At 42.2% G+C, this 16,605-nt stretch overlaps 1 protein-coding gene across 1 annotated transcript in view; it reads right to left on the bottom strand.

Moving 5' to 3' along the window:
• The window catches only part of igf2bp2a (insulin-like growth factor 2 mRNA binding protein 2a), a 62,274-nt gene extending 48,045 nt beyond the window's left edge, over positions 1–14,229 (bottom strand). Inside the window, exons 1-3 of the mRNA XM_037110777.1 lie at positions 14,093–14,229; positions 12,550–12,727; positions 10,941–11,001 (exon numbers count right to left, since the gene is read on the bottom strand). Coding sequence (XP_036966672.1) covers positions 10,941–11,001; positions 12,550–12,724 — 236 coding nt within the window. The 5' untranslated portion in view covers positions 12,725–12,727; positions 14,093–14,229. The remainder of the gene's footprint in view (positions 1–10,940; positions 11,002–12,549; positions 12,728–14,092) is intronic.
• Between the last annotated feature and the right edge of the window lie 2,376 nt (positions 14,230–16,605).

Raw genomic sequence — 16,605 nt, 5'->3', positions numbered from 1 at the left:
TTGACCAGGTGGGTGGTTTTAACACAGGATGGAGTTTAATGTGACTGCATGCCTTCTCATCTCATGTCTGAGACAGAACAGTAAACTGAGATTTGAGACTCCTGCTTTAGATGATTTAAAATTGTGTCTTTTACATTGAAGCCACTATCTATTAGTCAAGAAATTCCTCCTGCTTGACACTGGGATTTTCCTTAACTCTCAAATACCTACACATTTCCAGCAGCTAAAAATAGCTACTGTGTTAACATGTTCAAAAACTCTTGAACCGCTGTAAAATAAACTTGTGTAAAGTGGAATTTCCCAGCTTTTCATATCGCACATGTCTTGTGTTGGCAGTCAGGGGCTTTGTAGGCTTTATGATTACGCCATCACGTTCTGCAGCATTGATTCATAAAGGGAACCCTCACAGTTTCTACCTTAATGGCTTCTACTTTGCTCATGCTCAGTGCTTGATATATTCAAATGAAACATGGTCACTTTTGCTTCAGTGTCCTCTGTGAGGATTTAATAACCTTTCAAGATGCCAAACTTTTTTTTGGACTCATCTACATGGTCAGTAAATGACCTCTAGGATCACTTGCTCCCTCTGCAGAGGATATTTTAATAAATGGATAAATGGATGTATCTTTCTTAAGAAGGGTCAGATGTAAACAAAACTTCATAAGGAAGTACAAAACAATTAAGTTAATATTTTTAATAAATGAAAACTAAAAAAAAACCAAACGTCTGAATTCACAGTAAAAGAAATTCTGGTAATTTCATCAATTCTCGTACAAAACAAATTTAAAACCAGGGCTTATAATGAGCCAGAATGAAACTTCAGTTTCTTTTGATCATGCTTGTCACTTAATGCTGGATATTAGAATAGGGCAAAATAGGGAAAAGCTAGGTAATAGGAATAGGGAACAGGGAAAAGCTAAATAAATATAGGCGAGTCAGGTGCCCCAAAACCTGTTCTAGGTTGTCAATATCAGACTAGTGGTCAGGAGGCAGGATACAAATTCTATGAGGGAATAAAATCAGGTGATAGGTTGAGATTAGCGATTGTTGTGAGAAAATACTCGCTCTCCGTCACTGCCTTGTCTGCTGAGCAAGGGGTTAATCCACTTCAGGACAGCAGCAGCCTCACACACACACACACACACAGAGCCAGCTTCAGGGGGAGGAAATGCTGCCCTCTATCAGCAGTGCTCATTTCTGCCCACACAAGAGCACACACGCACACCGCTTATAATCATGTGTGTGGCATGCACGTGTCTTTGACTCGGAAGTCCTCTCCATGACTTCCTCTTCCGTCAGAGACAGTGTGAGACAGAGGAAACACAAAGATCAGACTGTGCTGCAGGTTGTGTTGGGCTCAGCTGTGAGCCGACCTCACTGTAGATGACTTGTTCTGTGTCGGGAGATGAAGGGGGGGGGGGGGGGGGTTTCCCAGCTTCCGTTGCTGGTTGCTTACATATGGAAAAGGATGGAAATGGCAGCTCTGAGTGGGTTTATGAATAAGGAAAGGTCACAAAAGGGCTGTGGCTGTGACAGAGACGGACAGCCCACTCTGCAGATTTTCCTGCCGCTCTTGTGGAAAGAAAATGAGCACTTGAGGGTTTCAATAAAGTGATAGCTTTACACTGGCATTTTTATTGAGGCACCTTACTAGGCTATGTATTCACTGTCATATAAAATCAGCACTCTGACCACTGCACCGCCCCATAGCGTGAGCCACCAGCACACGCCTGGACTGCGGACCAGCGCTCGCAGCTATAACCAGTAGGCAGCCTCCACTCTCCTGGGAAATGGGTGGAAATTACAGGGTCCCTAAACTGACAGCAGTGCATAACATATTCAAGCAATAATCACAGGATCCTGACAGTGATGTCAGAAGATATTATAATGACGACTTGTAGGATGAGTCGCATGCTGTTAACTTTTCTTGTTTTTGTGCAGCTCGCGCGTCGTTTCTGCACACTGGAGGACTTTCGGTTCATTTTTCTGAAAGCCTCCATCGTTTCGAGGCTCTCCTTCTATAACTAAGCAAAACACTCAAAACTGGTTCCCATGGCAACGTGGAGAACCTAACCTGGAACAGTTAGAAGTGAATACAGCACAACCTGTAAACACACATGGACACAGACACACACGCGCGTATTATCGAGCACCAGTGGCAGAGTTCTGCTCCCACATCAAGATGCTGCAAATGTCAGAAGACATTCCCACTACATGAGAGAAATGTAGACAAAACAATCCATGCAATCTGTCTGCAGAGACAACACAGGTATCCACAGTGATGCTCGCAAAGAGACATAAATGTGCTCCTTCTCCACCAGACTCGCTGTCTTTCCACAGAGTCTGACAGTAGCTGCTCATGGCTGGTTAGCTCCAGCTCCACACAGCTGTCCACGCTGCACTGAGCAGTTGTCAGTCAGTTTCCTCCACGTCCCCTGACCCTCCATGTCACACATGACGTGGGCTTCCTACAGTTGCAGCTCTTTCTCTGTTGCATTTTCTAAAATATGCATTAGAGGGTGTAGAGACCCTACTCACTTTGGACAGGGTTACTGACGTTAAACAGGAACTGAAAACCAGTTTTTGTTGAAACATGAAGTAAAGCAGGGTCCCGCCATAAGAACACTGCGTCTGCACATCTGACGCCCCGCTTCTTGGCCATGAAAAAATGTACATTATATTTGGTAACACTGCCTTGTCAGTGTAATAAATGGATGCCAAAGACACTTCTTTAAATACTCTAATATGAAACAATGTCAATTAGTAGTACTATATGAAACTCCTAACAGTCATACCATAGACAGATCATAGGAAGACGTGTCCCTTGACACAGACACAGGTCATCAATTCTTTCTGTTTGTGGTTGTTTTTGGTTTCTGTTTTGTTTTATTATAGGTGTTGTCTCTGTGGTTTGTTTTTTCTTGTTGTAATCTTTTTTCATCTCGTCATAGTCATTACTTGTCTCTTTGTGGTAATTTTACATCTCTTTTGTTTGTCTTGGTGGTCTTTTTTTTGCCACTGGTCAAATAGCTTCAGAGTTTTTTCTCATCTTTGTGTATTATTTCCTTTCTTTATGTTTATTCTGCATCTCTGTGTATTTCTTTGTCTCCTCGAGGTCATTTTGCAGCTTTTTGCAGTCATTTTTGTCTCTTTGTGGTCACTTTGCATCTCTTTGTAGTCATTTGTTGTCTCTGTCTTTTTTCATCTCTTTGTATATGTGGTGTGTGTTTGTCTCTTTGTGGTTGTTTATTTATCTCCTTGTGGGTTTTTTCATCTCTTTGGTGTTAAATTGTCTTTTTATGGTCATTCTTTTTATCTATCATCTCTTTGTGGTCACTTTGAACCTCTTTATGGCTGCTTTGCTCTCTTGTTATCTTGTTTTGCTTTTTGTCCCCTTGTGGTCAGCAGCTCAGTGACGGCCACAGATCCATCTCAGTTTTGTGGAAATTTTTTGCAGAAAAACCAACCAACCAACAAACCGACACGGGTGAAAACTTGAAGTGATTTGTTGTTCCCAAATTCGGAACTGAAATGGGGAAAAGCACATTTCTAGGTCTCTGGTACCCACTGCTTGGAGGAACCTGCAGACTTCAGATTATTCTACCAATGAACAGTTTTAAAGTTATGGTGAAATCCACTGGGTCCATGTCTTCTGTGTGCAGATGTTTGATCGGAGCATGGTATTGTGTTTTTGCTGCCATGCTGCTGGCCCGTCTCCCTTGTTAAAGTGATCTGTGATCTCTGTGGGACTCACTAAATAAAAGCTAAATCCAGTTGTTTTTGTCTCTTTTTGGTTGTTAATTTAGCTCCTTGTGGTCTTTTGCATGTCCTTGTTTCTTTTTGTATCTTAGTGGCCCTTTTGTTGTCAATTTGTGGTTGTTTATGTACGTTGTTCTTCTTTGCCATGATTTGACTGACTTTCAAACAAGAAAGATTGACAGTCACGTCACACAGATCTGGGCCCATACATGTCAGACCCTTTCAGTAATCCATCTTTTATACTAACAGGCAACCTCCCTGTCACCTTCTGACCCAGGTACAGGGCCCCTGTGCCTGTGCGCCTCTGCCTGCGACATTAAAAGCAAGGTAAGAGACTGCAAAATGTGCAAGGGGGTGAAGGTCCAACGCAACAGATTAAGACGACCATTTGACCTGGCTGACTCTTCAGGCCAACAGCATTCCCAGCTCGAGGCTTAGTCACAGAGCCTCTACGTGAGCTTCGATCCCTACCACTCGACCCACTTGTGAAGGATTGGCTGTGTGTAAGCATTACAGCCCCCCCGGCTTGCTCTGATTGGCCGTTTGGAGTTTTCGCCGTATTCATTTCACCTGTTCAAGACCCATCAGAGCTTTAAAGTTCCAGCAGGGTCGGCAGGGTTATATGGTGTTGAAATGGGACAAGGACGGGGAGAAATGCCACCTGCTGTGCGCCTCAGCTGCCGGACCTTCCACGGAGACCACACCCTTGGGTGCCCACTGGGAGTGCTGGCACACTGACAGGTGACAAACACTTAAGTTTACATCCGGCACGTAGCATTCAGCTGGGATTCAACCACAGCTCTTTCTGTTCATCTGGCGTCGTCCTCACATACATACATGTGCATATACACCCCGCAACTCCAAACACGCTGCACACACACACATTAAGAGACAGGCCGAGCAACAGCAGGACACAGAACAGGAAGGAGAGATGGAACAGCTGTTACATCTTCAAATTACTTCCCCCTAAAAAAGAACTCGGGTACAAACTGCAACAACTCATAATCATGCTTTATAATTCATTAAATATTCACACGCAGCACATTTAAGATTCCAGCAATTCATCAAACCCTGCTTAGTGAAAACAGTATCCTTGAACATCTGCTCAAAACAGCGTCGGTCTATCCTGGAGAGGACTGCGATGGTGGCAAATAACAAACAAAGACTTGTCTGATGCGCTCCTGGAAGACGGAAAGTGAAATCATACAAAAGAAAAGGTTGAATTCCCGCACCCTGTCCACACTGAATTTATTACCCTGCCACGGAGGTTATGTTTTCACCCATGTCCAGTTGTGTGTTTGTTGGTTTGTCAGCAGGGTTTACACAAAAACTACTGAACTGACTTCCACAAAATTTAGATGAAGGCAGATGTGGAGAAGAAACAAAGTATAATATACTACATTACTGCACTTAGAATTCTGCAACTCGAATTTTCAGGGATCTGTTCTCAACATTCTTTTTTTACTTTTCTGTATTTTCTACTCTTTACATTTTTATTTTCAAACAGGCTCCTTGCTGTAGTTTTAATACATCTCAGGGGCATAATGGATTATTTTTACCAACTTCACAAGACTGATTTCAACCTTCCAGTGCATAAGAAAGAGAGGCAGAGTAGGTTGGTGAGAAAAGACATGTTAGTGTCTCATATCTGCAGAAACCCTGCAGCCGTCTGCCTGGATTTTCTTGTTTTCTCTGTTTTTTGCTGCTCGAGATGCTTTACCAACCCAAAATGTTGGTATTTGACATCGTGAGAGTGAGAATCAACAATCACCTATCTTTTTCAGACAAATCAACTGATTCTACCTTTAAGTTTAACACTCTTTAAATTATATCAATATGACATGAGCTTCAGTTAACTTTGCACAGAAATAGCCAAGAGAAATGTCTTTCAGGGGGATACTTCTTACTTTTATACTTTAAATACTTTTCAGTGCTTGTACTTTATTGCTTTTACTCAAGTTTATACATACAGGTGCCTCCTCTTTAGTAAAGTTTGTGTAAGTTTGCTACCACTGGATGGAGGATGAGTCAGTATAGATCCCATGAACCAGATCCAGGAATTCTTCAGAGTCTTATTTCTTTTACAGTGTGAGTGCCTTTTCAACAGTTCCCTTTCACTTTTTTGAGAATAATGCATGGTTCTTAATTTTTAGGCATGTTTAGATGAGTGAGTACAAAACATGATTGCTGGGCCTTGATGGAGGTGCCGTTCCAGAAAGGTATAAATTAAAGTTTTTTTAAGGACTTTTTATTTCTAAGAAATTCGATTTTAAGAGTGTGCAGAAATACAACTTTGATCTCCTATGAACAGAAGCTGCCTTCAACAAGCAAAAGAAGAACAGGAAGAAAAATGGCATCAGTGACTCAGTTCAAGGAGGCTCTATGCCACTCATCTCCAATCAATGAGGGTTTATTTTACGTCTGCTGTGGCCTGTCTCTATATTACTCTCAAGATTCAATAGCAGGAATACGTGAGAGGTAATGTGTAATGCTGGGGTCATAAATAATAGCACAGGTAGAAGAAGCGCCCCATTCATCTTCTATTGAACCAAACACAACGTCATCGTCCCTCAGCTGAAACCATCTCCTGTTTAACTTCTCTCATCTACAGTGCATTTCAGTGATGTAGCATTTACCACGGAAATGCAATCCTCCTCATCCCGGCCCCACCTTTCCACACCTCCTCACTGCAGCTCACGAGAGTCACCCAGCTGATCACTCCTGGTTGTAATGAGTGTAACGCTGCAGCAACACATTAGTCATGCAACAGGTTGGAGAGGAATGTGAACGGCAGCTTATACTGAGTGGAGAATTTCTACGGTTGCCGCTGCTGCGATGCTACATGCAAGTGCTGGAGATCCCAACTCTCGTGGAGCTTTAACAGTGATCCCACAGCTCTGTTAGACACACGATGAATTAACAATGCCCTCACATTTAATCTTGCTGCTCCCTTAAGCGATAGACTCTGTTGCACTAGTGAGTCTGCGGAAAATACACAACTGCACATTGTGAAAAAGTTAATAATTGCTGTACAGATTTAGCAGCATTGGGACTCAAAATAAAAGCCTGGCGTAATAGTCATTGTTCCTGGAGGTGCTGATGAAGATCTGTCATTCGGCCTTTTTACAGTCATACACAAATTTTTCTACGCGATGAATCTCTTCATGGGTAAAAAGCCTGAGACGGACCAACTGTAGGACCACCAAGAAAATGCTCTTTATGACAGAAAATTAGCAAACTAGAGGGTCTCCTCCGGTCACTCCACGACACATCACACCGAGCGATCCCTCCTCACAGACAGGTGAGGGGAGACACGAGGACTCAGGAGGAGGGTGCAGCAGATGTGGCTTTAGAAGGGGGGCAGTGCAGCGCCTCCTGCTATCAGTCCAGACAAAACCAGAGCCTGAATTGGAGAGCTTCCCCCTCCACCCAGGATCAACTGGGGAGTATTAATGGATTCGGAGTGGATCAACTGATGGCTATAGTGTTTCACAGTTGTGACTCAGTGTGCACCGACAGCCCAAAACACACATCTGCATTTGCACCACTGTGGTGCAATGCAGATGTTTACACCCATGGCTTGGGTTTGTGTCCTTTCATGAGGAAAAGGGGGTCTCAGAAATCCATTTACCAAACTGTAAACTCAGATTCACGTGGAGCGCACAAAACAGTTGTTTATAGTGCAACAGCCTAATGGAAGGTGAGCGCTCAATCACACATTCATCACCTGCACATTTTCACTCGGGGTTAGGTCAGCGGCAGAGAGAGATAATTAGATGAGGAAAGCAAACAAACATGTACATATTTATCTTTTTTTTCCCCAGGAAGACAGCTTTTAAAATGTGTACGAAGAGATCATGATAGTCGCTCTGTCTACACCTTCACCACCTATTTGACAGTCAAACAACACTGCATATCATTTATGTAGCACCCAATATCAATTAACACTGAGTCACACTCTGTTTCCTCGTGAGTTTCGGAGAATCAGCCACAGGCTCTGCTCGACAAAGAGGCTTAACAAGGAGGAGGGAAGTATTGTGGTGTCAAAATAAGACAGTGTTAAAAATATGCAAGAAAGATATTTAATAACTTAATTATCTCATCAAACTAAAATCCATTCTTTTAATCAAATTTAGTTGTTATAAATGTGCCCTTAAGAATCATTTATAATCATCCTACATACATCTATTTATTTTCTCTAATGTTTCATTTACTTGTGTTTGTTTGCTATGTTCAAGTGTTGATTAGTTCATCATCAAATGATTTAACAGATTATATTCTAAACCCACAAGTAAATAACAAGCTCAGGTGGTGATAATAATTAAATAACACACATCAGAAAATTGATTTAGTCACTCAAAGAAAACATGGCAGATTAATTTTGAATGACAGTCATGTCAGCACTGAAATGGAGGATGAATTCATATTGGGTAACCTACATTATTATAACACTAATATAATCAATCATTTTAGTGAAAACAAGCCTCATAATTTGTAAAAACCTAACAGGAATGGGACAAATACAGTGCCGCAATTTATTTAGTAGTTTCCACAATCTTCTAAAAATTAAATAAGCTCTGCAAATAAAATCAAAATGCAAGTTTACTTCTGCTAAAAATATTAAAGTTGTAGCTTTTAAAACAACTTTAAAATATCAAAATAGAAAATGAACACAAGCGAAAGAAGATTTAAATAATAAACAGGACTTCAAAACTACAACAATCCATAACTTTTTTCTTTTCTGGTTGAATCATAATAATCATAAAAAAGGCCCAGAACAAACTCATTAGCAAACAAATTGTTCTGAAAAGACAATATCATAAACAATCCTATTTTTCGTCCATAAAAATAGACATAATTTAATTGTCCATCCCGCTGTGCCTCTTCACACACTGGAGACATTACACAACAATACACAACCAAAAACACATCAACAAACAGAACACACAGCTGAAACTACAGCAGCCTCACAAAACTCAGTGAGGCCAGGAGGCCACACAACTTCCTACATGACAAGAGCTGGTGAATAGTTCACTTCTCAGACATGTTCCACTCACACCAACCCTGCACACATATAAATATGAATTAAATACACAACAACACTTGTGATTATTATCACTTTTATCTAAATACGATGTTTAGAAATAATAAAATTGTGGTCTGCAGGTGTGTCACAAAATATAAATTATAGTTTCAAACAAAATCTAACAGATTAAAATTAAACATTAAGGGCATTGAACATTTTCGTATCATGTAGACATAATTAAATTACCACAAATACGTTCGTGCACCTCAGGACAAAAAAAATACGCATTTTGAGGTTTCAAATTTTAAATGAATGCAAATGTCTTCGCCAACAAACCCTTCACAATAGATTAAATCGTCACTGCGAGGAGAACTGTTTACTTTTCTGGCAACCGAATTAAAAAACACCTCCACGCGAGCTTTTTTTCGCCCACTGACTCTGCGCGTGCTACAAAATGAACACCTGTGTCGACCTCACTGACATGGCGAACATTGTGGCTGCTGTCAACGCGTATACACGACCTGCAGCTCCGCGCGCGAGCCGATTGGCCACATGCAGACACATGTATGGAAATTTTCCTTTTTTTTTTTTTTTCTTTTTTTTTCCCCCCCTTCGCTCCATCTGATTCCGCCTATAGCCGAGCAGTGTGTGGCTGCTGCTTGGCCCCATCATGGCAGCCATTATGAGGCTCTCCCAACATTGCCATGGCCTACGTGCACATGAAGTGTGGGGAGTGGCGCAGGCTTGTACACCATGTTGCGCCTTTTTCCCTCTTTCTTGCAGCCTCGCAGAGGAAGTCTCTGTCGAAAAAACGAGCCGTGGAGCGGGGAAATGACACGGCAGCTCGATCTATAGATATTTTCAGGACATACGTTGTTTTTTTTCTCTTACAGTGTTGGCACAGCGTTAAGAGAAAGAAAGAAGCGGGGGGCTGTAATGCAGGGAAGTGTAGCTGCACTGAAGGGTGGGTGGGTGGAGGGGAGTATACTGGAAGCGCATAAAGTATGGTCACGTGTTCCACCCAAGGGGCTTGAATATTTACCTTTTTGTCACGCAAGGTAGTCCTTCCCTACAGCTGAAGGCATTGTAGTGAAAAGGCGTGGATCTATAGTATCTCTCCACAGGCGAATCAGCGTACTACGCATTACGCACACGGCGAAGAAAAAAAAAGCTTTTTCTTTTCTGGTAATTGTTGTTTTCCATTCAGTTAAAAGCTCGTGGATATACGGTGACGACTAACACACACACACACACACACACACACACACACACACACACACACACACACACACTCACACACAAATCTCAAAATATCAGTGGTTTCGTGATCGTTTGGTTTAGAGTTTGGCCTACAGATCGGCTCAAACACTCACGACTTTCTCGCACATGCACGCGCGCGCACACACACACACACACGTATATATAGTAAGCAGAGGAGGGGGGCATTTGATTGGTATGCAATGCGTCGTGCATTGCAGTGTTACAGTCAATAATGAAAGCTAACTTTATATCGCCTACATATAGGTGGAGGGGGAGCTCATACATGCGCAAGCCGCCATATCTGCTCGCAGCCCTATACGTGAGGCACAATTATTACGCAGTTGTTAACATGTATGCACTTGGTGTGCGTGTGTGTGTGTGTGTGTCCATGTTACACAGTGGGATAGGCCCTAGCTGCAGATCACGCGATATCAGCAGCAGCAGCAGCCACCGTGTGTTGTGTGTGCGGGGTGGTGTTGGGACTGAAAAACTGTTTCTTTTGTCGCTTTTCTCTCTTTTGTTTTTAATCGCCATGCAAATACACTCCCACCAGCGAGGGGGACAAACCCAACAGCAGCCTGGTTCAACAGCAGCAACAACAACAACAACAACAACAAAAATCACACGCACAAGCCGAGAGAAAGAAGGGAAAAACGTGCTTGCTATATTTCACAGCGGAAGCCTACAGGTCACACAGTCTGCCATGGGGCACAGTATAGGCGTAGTGTGTGTGTGTGTGTGTGTGTGTGTGTGTGTGTGTGTGTGTGTGTGTGTGTGTGTGTGTGTTAGAGAGAGAGACGGGGGTCGTTTTGTGTGTGTGTGTGTGTGTGTGTGTGTGTGTGTGTGTGTGAGAGAGAGAGAGAGAGAGAGAGAGAGAGAGAGACTGTAGGCCTACCTTAGTTTTTTGGGAACAGAGTAGTCTACCTCTATCACTTTTCCGTGTAATTCAACTTTACCTGTAGGGACGAAAGTTGATAGTGTAACATTAGCTGCGTGCCATTGGAAAGAAAGAAACAAAAAGTAACAATGCAAGCTGGTAGGCCTTCACAAGACACACGTTGAATCACTTCTCCAAGTAGGTGCGTCCAACCCCCCCCAATTCAAAAAGCCAAAGCCAGGCTATACGAGAGAAGAAGAAGAAGAAGAAGAAGAAGAAGAAGAAGAAGAAGAAGAAGAAGAAGTCCACAGCATGGGGCGCGTTTGTGCGCACGGCGGCGGACAACCCAGTGTTACGTTTAGATTGAAACGTGCATTATTACTGTTCTTCCTCTCCCCTCATACATTTTTATTTTTATTTTAACCTGGAGTGGGGGGGTCACACATGGAGGCAATCGTTGCCAAAAAAATGAAGCATGATAAGCTTTTATAGTAAAAGGGGGAAATGGGCAGCCATGCTTTCCACTCCCACAACCCTCTCTCGGTGCAATGAGGGGTGTTTTTTTCTCTCTCTCTCTCTCTCTCTTTCTCTCTCTCTCTCTCTCCTTCCCTGCTCTCTGTAAAGAAACATCAAAAGGATGAGATGGTTTGAAAGGGAGAATGGCTTGTACTCTTTCTATCCTAGGTAGGTGTTTTCTTAAATTCTCCCGTGTTGAGACCCAGCCGTGGGGCTTTTTGAAAAAAAATGTTTCAGTCAGCGCTCCTTTCGGCGAGGCTCGAACACGGGGTTTTCGTTACTATTATAGAGTGGCCTGGCGCAGCACGGAATTAGCGTCTCACCTCGTCCCCCCTCAGCTACCTGTTTATTAGCTCTTTCCTCCGGACCCCCGTGACCCACCTCCAAGACACCTCGTAAAAACATAGCCAGACACCAGGGGAACATGGATCTGACAAGTTTTCCGCGCTCGCGTCGCTCTGCTCCCTTCAATAAAATCAAGATAAAAAATAAGTGAAAAATAATTATGCCTACCCGAACCATCAGACCATCCCATACATTCCAGCGGGCGATCTGCAAAGTACAAAAAAGCGCCCCACACTATCGGAATCTCCTCCACACACGCAAAAATATACAGGTTATAGTGCGCGTAAAAATCGCGTTTTGCTCGTGTTCTTCTTTAGGGCGAGCGGGCACTGAAGCCCTGAGTGTGTCCTATGATCGATAAATTATCCGATTTTTTTGTCGGAGCGTACATTTCGCCCGAGCGTTTTTCATCCAAACTACTTGATGGCACACACACGGATGTGATCGCAACAACAACAACAAAAAACAACAAAAACAAAACACACACACACACACACACACACACACACACAAGACACTTCTCCCCGAAAAGCAGAGAGAATAAAAACCCAAGCAATGATTTCAGTGTGTCACATATTTCGGAACACGCTGAGCTATTGTGCTTTATAGTCTCTCCGTTTTTTTAAAAAAAAAAAACAAAAAACCAAAAAAAAAAAACCCCTGATCTTGCAGTTTGACCCCCGGCACTGTGGATTTTTCCCCCCCTCCTGTCACCAAGCAGCATCACTTATCCACACACAAAAACAGAATAATAATCCGCACTTACCAGAAAGAGTCTCTATAGCCTTTATGGCCGAGTTCTGATCGGGGAAGTCCACAAAAGCATAGCCGGATTTCAGTAGGACCTGGTCGGCCACTGGCAGCTTCCTCTCCCCAAAGAGCTGCTTCAAGTCCTCGACAGTGACCGAAGGACTTAAATTCCCGACATATAGTTTGTTCATGATCTGAAAAGAAGACGGGGGTGAAAAAAAAAAAAAAAAAAAATCCTCCGAAGAAGGGCTTTCAGATCTTGAGCGTGCGTTGAGAGAGTGGCGATATTTCAAGGAGGAAAAAAAAGTAAGAAAAAAAAATTAGAAATAAAAATAAAATAGAAAAACAGAAAAGGAAAAGATGGGATTTTAAAAAAAAGAAAGAAAGAAACGCAAGCGATTATACCCCCCAAGTAAAATTACTAAGCTATATAAAGCGACCCCCCAGCACCAACTCTGGCCCTGGTCTAACTCTTTTAACAGGGACTGAGGAGAAAAAGTGTCGTTACGACGCTACTCCGGAGCCAACAAGCACCGCCTCTAAATAAAATCTCCCTTAAAAATCACAAGAAAAAAAGAAAAAAAAACAGTTTGGAGGTGCATGTGGGCTCAACTCCTGATTTTTTTTTCTCCCAAGCGTGGAAAGTGCACCAGGCTATGAAAGTGGCATGATGATCACTGGGTACATTCAGCGAAGGGATGGGCTTAAAGGAGGCAGAGGGGGTTATTTCATCAAATCATAATAAGGGCCGTGCCTTGGGTCCCTCCAGGCTTGCATGAGGGGGTGGGGAGGGTGGTGGTGCTGGTGGTGGGGAGTGAAAAAGAGCTACTGTGTGGAAAATCAAGTCGTTGTCACTGTACTTGTCGACCCAAACATTGTCACTGATCCCCGCAGTTTGCCTTTTATTTATTTATGAGTGACACTGAAATATGGATTCAAGGAGCCGGTGAATGCAGGAGAGTGGGGGTCCGAACCAAGCCCCTCAAATGTTAAAAACATTTCAGTTAATATTCATGAGTTAGTAGTATTTGGGTATACGTGGTACAATTAAGTCTGTTGTTTGAAAAAAAAAAAAGACAGAAAGTGAAACCTTAAAATAGTCATTCTTGCACATTCTGTCCTTGTGTTGTGAAATAAACATTTTGGCATTCACGTGTTTGAAGGTGCAATGTGAAAGAAAATGGCCTCCTCTGTTAATTCATGGTAGTACAAGTAGAGAACCGCTCTCTAACACGTTAGCTTACATGCAATTTAACTGTGTTTTTCATGATATTATTTCAAAGGGTGTTCATCTGATAAATCCAAAATGAAGGTTTGGTGTTCTTTTATCAATGCTTTCACTAATGAGCTCACTGTTACAGGAAATGGCCGCTTAAGTTACCCAAAGCTAGAAGTTAGCATAGCATTTCACTGTGCAGTATTAAAGATGCCTACAAAGCAGTAAACACGACACGAGCACAGCAGAACTGTCAGATAAGGCCAAACAGACGGATTTAACTTTACACTAACAACTTAAAATGACAACAGAAACAAACAAATGTAATAATTTCTCATATCACCAGTTCTCTGATGGAGGTGACTGTTGTTGCGAGCGCCGCCTCATGATGATTCAGCTCATATCACCAGAGTAACCACTAACTGGTGCCAACTGTAGCTGAAGCTAGCTAGTTAGCCGTGTAGCTAGCTGTCAGGACTGGGAGTTCGAGGTGGTCTTTTGAGATAAGACAAGTCAAGGCTAGCTGTTTAACTTGCTAACTTCAAACAATATCTGCAACTCATTGATGTCTTTGATGTAACTCCTTTTTAAATACTCTAATTCATCTTAAATGCAAGTTTGATACTTTCATATGTTATTAATAACAACATTTTCACAAACGATAGTTTGGAGACCTAATTTACCTGTTCAAGAAAATGACAGCTTGAGCTATCAGCTAGCATAAGATTACTGTCGTGTATGTATTAAAGATGCTAACAAAGCAGAGCAGTACACGAAATTTGAAGCACAGCAGAAGCTTGACTGTTGCTAGCATGACGTCTAAAAGGGGCAGAATATCACCAGAGTAACCGCTAACTGCAGCTGCCACAAGCTAGTTAGCTCAGATAGCCGTGCAACTAATGGCCGGTACTGGTAGCTCGGGGTGGTATTTTGGGAGGACAGGTCAAGGCTAGCTTGTTAGCACGTTCACTGCAATAGATATCTCTGCAACATGATACATGGACAGGGTTGGGAGGGTTGTGTTTAAAATGTTTTCCGATACAGTTACTAATTTCCTTTTTTAAAAATGTAGGCAGTAACTTATGCATTACTTGAATACCAAACATGTGAATAAAGATAAGACAAAGTAAACATCAATAAGATGACTTATATTTAATTTTACTAATAAGCGTATTCCATAAGAAAAATCCCTCTTTTACTCAGTGATCTGTAATCTAATTATAACCCCACAATGACACACTTAGCTTTTTTTTGTATCCTGATTACGTAATCCCAATACGGTCCTGTGCACCCCAAGCCTTCAAAACTCTTTTTCTGATTTTAGTTCATTCATCTTTGAATGTTCGAAACTAAAACTCTGTACCCGTTGCACCTTTAAGGCCTCAGACCTGCAGCTGGTGTCCCATTAACTTTACACAATGTCAATAAAGGTGATTCCGCTTTCACTTTGCATTTCAGCCTTCCACCTGCAAAATATTAAACCCGGGCAAATATTTAAATTGAGATGCTGATAAGGAGAAAAGAGGGGATTCCTGACCCTAACTTCTATCCGCGCGTGCAATGAGGGAGACGCCCTCTACGCAGCACGCTCACTCAGCCAGTCTGAGCTCACACTGCGAGCAGACATTCTATAGCTTCTTTCTCTTTTTTCTTTTTTCTTTTTTTATGCAGGTGTGTGCATGTTGGTGTGTCAGTGCTGGGTAAACTGGGTGGATTACACAACAGTAGCTGCAATGTAAAGGGGGAAAGGCCTGCAGGCACAGGCTGCAGCGCCACATGCTTGGATGTGTAAGTCTTGTACCTACACTAGCTACCAAGGGGAGGAGCCTCTCCGCCTACAGCACTTGAGTGTTTCTACATGTGACTCGCCTGCGCCTTGGAACATTACTGCCACCCTACTGTAGTGGAGAGAGTGCCAGCAGCAGGAGTGACCATTCCTCTCCTTGTTTACGTCAGTGTGTGTGTCTGTGTGTGTGTGTGTGTGGACAGAGGAATGTCCAAGCTGTGGCCTATTTACAAAACAGCTCTTTGGTTACTTTCCTGATGACATGCTAACACAGTTGTTGCAGGCTGCCAGCTGAGACTCATTCAGAGTTCAAATCAATGGCCCATTCATTTCAAGTATAGCACGAAGTCAGTCATTTAACTCATTTTACAACTCCCCCCAGACTAAATGTATTGAGTGTAAATTAAAGGATGAATTCACCCAAAAATGTTAAATTCATTACCTACGTAATCTCATGCTAATGGGTAAAGTCAGGTGGGGTTTTTGTAGCCCACATAACGGTGCTGAACCATTCTCCTAAAAACAACAGAAGAGGACAGGGATTTGTTTTAATATGTAAAAAACAAACGAAAAAAAACAATTTAAAAAATGAAAAAAAATGTTTTAAGTCAAGGCCTGGGATCCCAAACTGATTTGAAAAGTCTTAATTTACACCCATTAAAAGCTGAAATATGCACTGTAGCTACATTTAGAAACACATACCTGTCTCCTTCAGTTGTTTAGGAGATTGCTACAATGCTTTTTTTGCTGTGAAAGCACCAGACATGTTTACAGACCACAAAACTTCACCTGGCCCACATTAGGGTGAGCACATGATGACTGAAGTATAATTTTGGGGTGAAATTTGTCTTTTAAGTACATTTCATATACACTACTTTACCTACTTTAGACATTACTGTAGCTTTTGTATGGATGTATTTCACTCAGGTGTGACATTTGGGATCTTTTTACAACACTGCTTTAATGATACAGAATAAAAGATTACATTCGAGCATGAGAAATAATTCTGGAGCTATAAGATTAACAAAAAGACAATCAAAGGACTCAAACTTGGCCTTCCAGAGCCTTTT

This window comes from Acanthopagrus latus, chromosome 9 (genome assembly GCF_904848185.1).
Source record: "Acanthopagrus latus isolate v.2019 chromosome 9, fAcaLat1.1, whole genome shotgun sequence".
In the NCBI taxonomy this organism is placed as follows: Eukaryota; Metazoa; Chordata; class Actinopteri; order Spariformes; family Sparidae; genus Acanthopagrus; species Acanthopagrus latus.
This window is presented reverse-complemented; position numbering and strand designations above follow the sequence as displayed.